General features: G+C 64.7%; 1 protein-coding gene across 7 annotated transcripts; it reads left to right on the forward strand.

The window, feature by feature from the left end:
• Positions 1-70: 70 nt before the first annotated feature.
• On the forward strand, positions 71-8,199 carry LOC112823004 (uncharacterized). 7 transcript variants are annotated; one of them, XM_073893298.1, is made up of 4 exons: positions 71-1,233; positions 2,913-3,332; positions 6,713-6,822; positions 7,566-8,199. In XM_073893298.1, the coding sequence occupies exons 1-4, from the start codon at positions 1,057-1,059 to the stop codon at positions 7,615-7,617; spliced, it is 759 nt and encodes a 252-aa protein (XP_073749399.1). In that variant the 5' UTR covers positions 71-1,056; the 3' UTR covers positions 7,618-8,199. The 7 variants fall into 7 exon arrangements, 2 of the variants coding, with proteins under 2 accessions (XP_073749399.1, XP_073749400.1); XM_073893299.1 differs by having other exon boundaries at positions 7,569-8,199; XR_012378384.1 differs by having other exon boundaries at positions 71-3,332; positions 6,673-6,822.
• Positions 8,200-8,574: the final 375 nt, after the last annotated feature.

The following is an 8,574-nucleotide window of genomic DNA, read 5'->3' on the forward strand; positions in this document are numbered from 1 at the left end:
ACACTCATACCCCCCACCCATCCCCAGACACACTCATACCCCCCACCTGTCCCCCGATCCGTGTCCAGCCCCACTCTGTCTGACTCACACACTCTCTGGAACCCCCACTCCCTGCCCCTCCACCAGGCCCCTTCTCCCTGCTCTCCTGGAAACCCTCCTCCCTACCCCAGAGCCAATCTGTCTCTTTTCCCCTCTGAGCTTCCACCCCTAGTTGGGGGGAAATGTCTTTCTGGCAAAAACTTGCCCAGAATCGCTCTCCTGGCATTTCTAATTAAAGGCGAGTGGGTGGGCAGAAGGGAGGGTGGAGGGCCCGCGTGGAGTAGGGTGGGGGAGCCGGGCAGAGAAGCTGCGAGAACAGGAATCCCAGAGCTGCCCAGCCCAGGCTGCGTTGCTGGGAACCTGCCTGTGCCCATGTGTGCAATGTCTGTGTGGCGGGGAGCGTGGCCAGGCCCACAGGTGTGACTGGCTGGTCACCACAGGGCCTGCCTGTAGCTCTGAGTCTGTGTCCACGTCTGGGGTGAGCTCAGGCTTGTGTCTCAGGGCCGTTGTCGGGGAAGACACCTAATAAGCCAGCTGGGCCGGGACCACACTCACATGCACATGTGTGTGTGCATGCGTGTGCAAGCAGTGGGAGTGCCAGAGAGCCAGCACGTGAATGACCAGCGGCTTACAAAGACCAGGTCACTCCTGAGGATGACACTAAGGCCCAGGTCTCCTGACCAGCTGGGTGGCCCAGGCCAGGGCACAGCTCTCTGGGTCTCGGGCCCACAGTGACCCAGCCCCCACTCCACCCGACCCAAGCTGGCAGCCATCGGGCAGGGCTTCCTGGAGCGGGGAGCCCAGCTGGGACCTAGAGGGCTGGAGGGGTTGACCAGACCCAGAAAAGCAGCGAAGCACTAGGGGCGCTGGGGGCTGAGTGAGCATCCCCTTTGTGGGGGTACCCAGGTAGGGGAGAGGATCTCAGACTCGGAGCCCTTGGTGCCCCCCTCCCAGGGCCAGAGCAGCCTGCTGCGGGCACGAGGAAGAACAGTCCAGCGGAGGGGGGCGCTGGCGGGCATGGGGAGACCTGGCAGGACCTGCGCGGAGGCCGCACAGCACTGGCCGTCACAGGTGACAGGCGACAGCCTCAGCGTGGGAACACTTAATCGCTGCCCAATTATCGCCCCAGAAGCCCTCAGCACACCTCCGCACTGGAGCCTCGGGCTGCGTTCTTTTGCTGCCTCCGGAGAAGAGGTCAGTCTGGCTCCCCACCACCCAGGATGGGGGCGTCGGCCCTGCCCTGCTCCGCCGCCCCCCTTTCCCCACAAGTAGGGGTGAAGGTGCAGAGTGCGGCCTCCAGCCCCCAACCTCACCCAGAGCAGGGCAGCTCAGGGCTGCAGGGTGGGGAGAGGGAGGGGAAGCTGTGCAGGGGGGAGGCCTGGGGGATTGTCACCGCCCCCCCCCCCTTAGAGCCAAGCTGGTCAGCTGCTCCTTGGACTGCCTTCGAAGGAGGGGGCTCTGTCGGCAGGGAGGGCAGGCCAGAGTGACCACAGGGGGAGGTCTGCAGGCAGCAACCCCCCCACCCCCGTTCTGTCCCTTTGGGGTTCCAGTCTTCTGCCGCTCGGGTTCCGGGCTCCCAGACCCCGGGTGCTGGTCCGTGAGGCTAAGGTGCCTATTTGGAGATGAGATGACAGCTCCCTCCCAAATGCACAGCCTCAGGGAGCCACACCCCCCACCCGCACCGGAAACGCGGCCCCAGGCCCCCTCCGCAGGTCCTGCCTCCCTCTGGCTCTGCTCTGTGACCCAGGGCTCACACCTGCCCTGGGGCCCCTTAGTGCAGGCTCCCTGTCCCACTGCCTGGCTCCCCGGGTGTGCTGGGGGGTAAAGCTCATCCAGGCCCATCAGGCTGCCTGTGCCTGTGGACTCATAGCCCTGGGACTTTCCAGACTCCCCCTGCCTGCACAGGGCCTCCATCACAGCTAGTCGCCAGGAAATCGCCTGCGGTGGTCAGTGGCTAGCAGCACTTAGCCCCCAGGGTGGGAGCACAGGCTCCGTGGGGGGAGCAGAGCACCAGCTGATGATGCCCCCCCCCCGCCCCGTACCAGGGCCGCCGCTGCACCAGCCCAGTGACCCTGTCCTTGTGGGGTAGAAGCCGGGCAGCTAGGGTCCACCCACTGCTCACCTGGCCCTCCCTGCCCAGGCTTGGCCCATGGTCCCTGCCTGCCACCCCGTGGGGCCCTCCTGGGTCACATGGCCTCACTGCACTGCCCCCACAAACCGGTGGGGTGGGGGGGGGAAGGACGAGGCCCACCCGGACTCCCCACGAGCCCTCTGCAGGCCCAGCTCTGCTTCCCCAGCATCTCCTCAGGGGGGGCTGTGTCTTTGGAGGCGGCCCGGGGGCCGGGCCGGCTGCCTTGGGGGGGTTGCTGCACAGGCCCCAGGGATGTGGGAGGGCCAGGGCATGGGGCCCGGTGTGGTGGAGGTGAGACCGGGCCCAAGGGCAAAGAGACAAGAAGGACCGGTGGGGCAGAGGGGCAGAGAGATGGACATGCCAGGAAAGCGGGAGAGGCCGGCCCCTGTTCCTTTCTCAGGGAGACATTCTCGCCCTGTTTTCACAGAGGTTCTCAGGGGTGGGGGGCCCTGCCCCGGGCCCTTTAGCCAGCAAGTGAGCGGTGGGGTCCCTCGGCCACACCTGCCTGACGCACCTCCGGGGGACGGATGCCTGGGAGCCCAGGGCAGAGTGGGGGCAGGGCAGCAGAACCCCGTCAGCGGCGGGCGCATGCGCTGCTGAGGGGCCTGAGCACTGGCGTGGGGGGCCCTGTGGGAGGCAGAGGTGTCTGGATGTGGGGGGGCTCCAAGTGAGCACCCAGAGCTGAGGGAGCTTCTTTCCAATCCCCCCCCACCCGAACTTCCTCTTGTCTCCGGCTTGGCAGGGTGTGTGTGCTGCGTCCTCTCCCTGGAACAGGCAGCCTGTTCGTTCTGGGCCCCCACACAGCAGACCCTCTCCCCCCACTCCCGCCGCCTGCCTCAGCGCCTCCCTCCCCGCGCGGGCTCCAAGGAAAGTTTTGTATTTTTCCGATGAGGGCGGCACAGCGGTGCCTGAGCCAGCTGCGCCTTGCACCCTGCCGGCACCCGCCCTAGGCCTGGAGGTCGAGCCCCAGGGACTGGAGACCATCCTCACCAGCGCCCTGAGCCAGTACGGAAGGAAGAAACAGACCCGGAGAGAGCCAGGGACTTGTCCAAGCTCCGCAGCAAGGAGGCCGGACCAGGGCACTGCGGCGAGCCTGGGTGGGGAAAGGCCTGCAGGCTCCTGGAGGTCCCGTGAGCTCAGTCCGTGCCCTGTGCAACCGTGGGTAAGTGCTGTCAGCCCTGCCCCTTCCGGGCACCCACATTCTTCCCTGTAAAGAATCCTCACCCCACTCAGCCAGGGGGCAAGTCAGTCATTCAATCAAGAACGGCTCCCGAGCCCGACATGGCAGGTGCTATTCAAGGTGGGGTGCGGGGCCGTGCAGATGGCCCCATAAAACAGGGGCATCATCATGACCCGCACATGGGCCCTGGAGGACGGGGCCTAGGAGGACGCAGGCTGTGTGTGGCTCTAGGCATGCAGGCCAGGCCTCAGCGCGGAGCCTCGGGCTCTTCCCCTCCAGCAAATCAGACTGGCTCCCCTCCCAGCAGAGCCAGGACCAGGGGAGGAGGGAGGCCTCCGTGGTGTGCAGGGTGGGGGGTCTTAGAGCCCCCACTCCAGGAGGCAGGTGTACAGGGTGGGAACCCTGGACAGGTGGGCCCGGGAGTCACTGCACGCACGCGGCTCACGGCGTGTCTGTCTCAACCCTTGGCTCGGCAGGTGCCTCAGGCTGGGTCTGAGCGTCCACAGAACACCGGAGGGGCACTGGGCCCCTGCGTCCCCACCCCGCTTCTCGAGGCGCTGTGTGACCTCCTGCAGATGCATTAGCCCCTCTGGCCCCGGCGTCCCCCTTGCCACATGGTGGGCACACTGTACCCAGGGGAGGCCAAGGGTCCTGGCGTGGGCAGCTTGGAGGCTGGCAGCAGTGGCGGGCGCCGACGAGGAGTGGGCTGGACCTCTGACCTCCCTGTTCACTCTATGAATGCCCGATCCGACTCACGGCACATCACCCCTGATTCCAGTGACAAAGGCCTGTCCGGTTTTAAAACCGAAGCATAAAAACCTCGGCGTGGTTTTACATGTTGTCTAAATCTGAGCCCGCTGTCAGTGCCTCCAGGAAGCCTTCCCATACTCATAGCACTATGTTAACTGGGTCTTTTGTGACCTTGTCGTCCCTAGTACACCCCTGCCTCAGAGCCCCTGAGCACGCTGTCTTCCTCTGTGTGTCAGTGTATGAGTGTGAACGTGTGCGGGGCGGGGGGCTGTGTGCATCAGTGCCTTCCTGATCCTCTGTCCAAGCAAGGCATGCTCTCGCTGACTGTGCAGCCTCTGAGCCTGCGCTGGGCCTGTGGAGTGGACGAGCCCACCGGGTTCCTCCCCTGAGGAGACTCGGTCTGCTCAGATTCCCCAACACCCCAGGTGTTCTGGGGCCAGCAGCCCAAGGAGCCCTGACGGGTGGGGAGAGCTGGAGCATGAGCCGGGATGGGCCGGCTGCAGGGGGGGGCCAGCAGGGCAGGGGGGCAGGATTTCTGGGTTCTGTCCCTCGCCAGGGGCAGAGCCGGGAGGGGAGGGTTACTAGAGAGAGGGGAGAGGTCCGAAGGTGGGGACCAAGGCCACCAGCCTGGGTCTGTGGAGGGAGGACAGGGGCCTGGGCGGGGGCAGGCGGCTGGAAAGCTGAGCTGTGGGTGGGAGAAGGTTCGAGGCCTGTGAGGAGGGTCAGGGATGAGGGGAGAGCCAGGGTCCCAGGGTCCCAGCAGTCACGTGCAGGAGTGCCGTGAGGACTCGCAGGCGCAGCTGGGAGCCCGCCTGCGGGGGTTGGAGCCCGTGGCCACCCCCTCCTCCCTGCCCCACTGGGCGCCCTGCCAGGCTGCACCACCCCCGCCGCCTCCCTGGACACCCAGGGACTCAGATCAGATCGTGCCACAGGAGCCCTGAGCATGGCCGGCCCCTCCGCCCGGACGGGGGGTGTGCTGCGAGCTGGCCCTGGCCGGACACCCCCGGAGCTGGGGCTTCAGGACGTCCAGGGAGGGGGTGATGGCCAACTTTCCTGCCGTTCTGTGCCTCTCCATTTAGAGCGCGCCCAGCACAGAGCGCCGGCTTCCAGGCACACTTCCGGAGCCATACAAGGAGACAGGCCGAGAATAGTTCAGTGTGACGCAGCCAGGAGCTTCCCCACGCAGGCGGGCTCTGAGCCATGCCTGCACCCCGGAGAGGCCGCCCTGGAGGGACCCCTGCCTGCACCCCCCCCCTGCCGGAAATGGCTTGGGGTCCCTTCTGCTCTCTGTCTGCTAGCCCCTCCCGCCCCTCCCCTGGGGCTGGGGCCTGGGCCCCCTGCCCCTCCCGCTGTCACCCCTGCCACTGCGAGACCTCTCTCCTGGGGCCTTGACCTGGATGTCCCAGAGCCGCCGGCCTGGCCACCCTGCTCCGCGGCAGGCCCCACGGCTGCCCCACGCAGGCATCTGGCGTCTTCCCCCACTCCTGCTTCACGGGCGTGGGCACCTCCCTGTCTGCCGCAGGCCTCTGGGGTTCCAGGCGTGAGCCATGATGGTTCTTGGTCTTAAGAACTGTGTCTGGGGCAGGTGCCTGACCGGGGAATTTGGGAGGGATGGCAGCAACCCCACAAACACTGCGTCCTGGGAGGACAGCTGCCTGCAGGGCAGTCATGGGGGTGGGGGACAGTCTTGCTCTGGCGCTGGTGTGTGGCGCTGACCCCCCAGGTTGGGGGCTCCACCCCTTCCTCACTCTGAGGCCCCACCCGCCCCAAGCCCCCAGCCAGCCTGCCCCGATGCCCTGATGCCCTGCCTTAGAGGCCTGTGCTCCAAGCGCTGCCCCTCCACCATCCCTGCTTTGGTCAGGGACGAGTGAATGTGCGTTTGGAGGAATCCACGAAGTGGGAAAAGCCCAGACAGGAGGTTCGGGGCGCAGACAACCATCATGTTCTGCACTGCACATCGTTTCCTCGGCAAATCTTGGACGATTCCTGACCCTCAGGACATTGGAGGCCGGCCTGGAGCTTGGTCAGGGAGAGGGAAGAAGGGGCATCGGCCAGGTCCTGTCCAGGGATGGTGGGAGAAGCCCAGTAGCTGCACCCTGGCCTCCCCACCCAGCTCTGCAGTCCACGCTGGCTTACGGGGAGCAGACAGGCGTCCCGAAACCAGGGGGAGGCACGTAGTAGGCCAGGCAGATGCCTGAGAGGTCATCTCCCACCTCAAAGCACCCCGGCCCCTCTGCACTGTGCTCCCCCTTACCTGCAGGTGAGGGGACGCTGGGCCCCATCCGTTCTTGAATGCAGGCAGGGCTGGACTCCAGGGCTCTTCCCGCCGCAGCCCCCCATCCCAGACCCACGGCCGCCCCTGCCCTCTGCTCTGTCTTCCTCCTCCGTCCCTCACCAACCACTGGCACCCTAGGCCCATCCAGGGCCCGGGCGCCACCTGCCGGCTGTGCGCCCACCTAGCACGTTCTCTGGCCTCCCCTCCTCCCCTCTCCCCCTCTTCCTTCCTCCCCGCTGCCCCTCTCCCCTCCTCCCCCCTCTCCCCTTTGCTGCACTTCGGTTCCTCTGTCTCCAGGCCTGATGCCACTGGCCTGACCCCTCAGCCGTCCTTGCAGATGGCGGTCACCGATGCCACTCTCCTTACTCCGCGGCAGAAGGAAGTCAGGCCCTCCCTGTGTGGGGCTGGGGCTGGGGACAAACCACCAGGGGAGAGGAGAAGGAGCAGGTTAGGAGGATGGCCCTGGATATGGCCTCTGGGGGGCAGTTGTCCGACCCCCAAACCTGGAGGTCAGAGGCAGGGTACAGGGCCCCCGGGGGATGCCCCCAACCCACCGCAGTTCCAGCTCAGCACACCCACACCCACACACATGCCCCTCTGAGCGGAGAATCAGGGCCCTTTCTGCCTAGCAGGCCCCCAGACTTTACCCCCATCAGGCTTCTGCAGGCCCTCAGACCCACTCCTGTAAGGGCCCAGAGCACACCCCCTTCACTTCCAAAACCTCAGCTAAAGCCACAACTCCCACATCCTGCCTCTTTGGCCTCCTCCTGCCCAGGGGCAATGGGAGCTATGAACCAGGCCTTCGCCTCCCCCTCCACTGAAGGACGGTCACCTGCCTATCCCAGAACCCTCAGGCCATCCCCAGGGCCCCATGTGTCCCCCACAGGTGGGGCTCTGGGTCTTGGCTCCTTCAGACCTGGGTCTGGGCAGGGCCTGGCAGTCCGGGGAGCCTCAGGGAGGAAGTCAGATGCCCCCAGACACTGGCCTCAGCCATGAGGAGTCAGGTTTCCCGCACCTGAGGCTGCCAGACTGACACTGGGAAGAAGGCAGACAAGGGGCTCCCCTCCCTAGGCACTGCTCCCCCCCTCCCGAAGCCACCCAGGCCAGAGATGGATGTGACTGAGGTGGGTCCCTCACCAGAGCAGAGGCATCGATTGAGCAATTTACGGTGTTCTACCCCATTTCTATAGCAGGAGCAGCTTGGGGAGCCTCCGGCTGCCTGCCGGCCTCAGCTGGAAATGAGCCCTTCATGTTTGCCTAACCACCACAAGATGAGATGGGACCACATTCCCTGAACTGAGTGGACACTGCCTTTTCCTACATAAGAATAAAATGCCGTGACCGGAGCCCACAAGGACCTCAGTGTCAAGTTGAGAGCGAACCTGGAGAGCCAGGAGATGGTGTCTGGAGAGCCGTCCCATAGGCCCGCAGGCTCAGGCTGCCTGTGGTGGGAGCAGTGTGGCTGTTACCCAATGCCACCCTCGGTAAGGAGGCAGTCCCATAAAACCCACTGCCACCGGGGAGGGGCCCAGGGCCATGCCATAGCCCCCCTGGAGGACAAACTGAAGAGGGTGAAAATAACTTCCTCTGCCAGCCCACATCTGGGGCAGGAGGTTGGGGGGCAAGGCAAGGCTTAAATCTGTAGACAGTCTTCTGAGCCAATCCTGGAAAAACTTCTCAATCCATTCAGCTCAGAGCCTGATGTCACCATTATCATCCTTGTCACCACCCTTGGCATTCACCTGGCCGACGTCATCACCTCCACCAGCACCAGATGCCTGTCATCCATGCTGTCATCATCGGTTCTAGCACTGATACCACCACCTTCAGTGCTTCCTTCACCGTATCACTTGACATCACAGTGATTACCACCACCACCACCACCACCATCCTCATCGTCACCACCATCCTTATCATCACCACCACCACCACCACCATCCTTATCATCACCATCACCATCACCACCACCACCATCACCACCATCACCATCATCACCACCATCACCACCATCACCATCATCACCACTACCACCATCACCATCACCACCACCCTCATCACCACCATCACCACCATCATCATCATCACCACCACCACCATCACCACCATCACCACCACCACCACCACCATCACCACCATCACCATCATCCTCATCATCACCATCCTCATCGTCACCACCACCCTCATCATCACCATCATCAC

The sequence above is a fragment of the Callorhinus ursinus genome, unplaced genomic scaffold, assembly GCF_003265705.2.
Source record: "Callorhinus ursinus isolate GAN/ISIS: 27379988/994484 unplaced genomic scaffold, GSC_fseal_2.0 scaffold5, whole genome shotgun sequence".
NCBI lineage: Eukaryota > Metazoa > Chordata > Mammalia > Carnivora > Otariidae > Callorhinus > Callorhinus ursinus.

What these genes read in the sequence shown, in the direction of transcription:
- LOC112823004 (XM_073893298.1), top strand. Translation starts at nt 1,057, where the DNA reads ATGGGGAGACCTGGCAGGACCTGCGCGGAGGCCGCACAGCACTGGCCG. An exon ending in TTGCTGCCTCCGGAGAAGAG is followed by an intron (nt 1,234 to 2,912) that starts GTCAGTCTGGCT and finishes CCGGCTTGGCAG; the next exon opens with GGTGTGTGTGCTGCGTCCTC. An exon ending in GGGGAGAGGAGAAGGAGCAG is followed by an intron (nt 6,823 to 7,565) that starts GTTAGGAGGATG and finishes CCATTTCTATAG; the next exon opens with CAGGAGCAGCTTGGGGAGCC.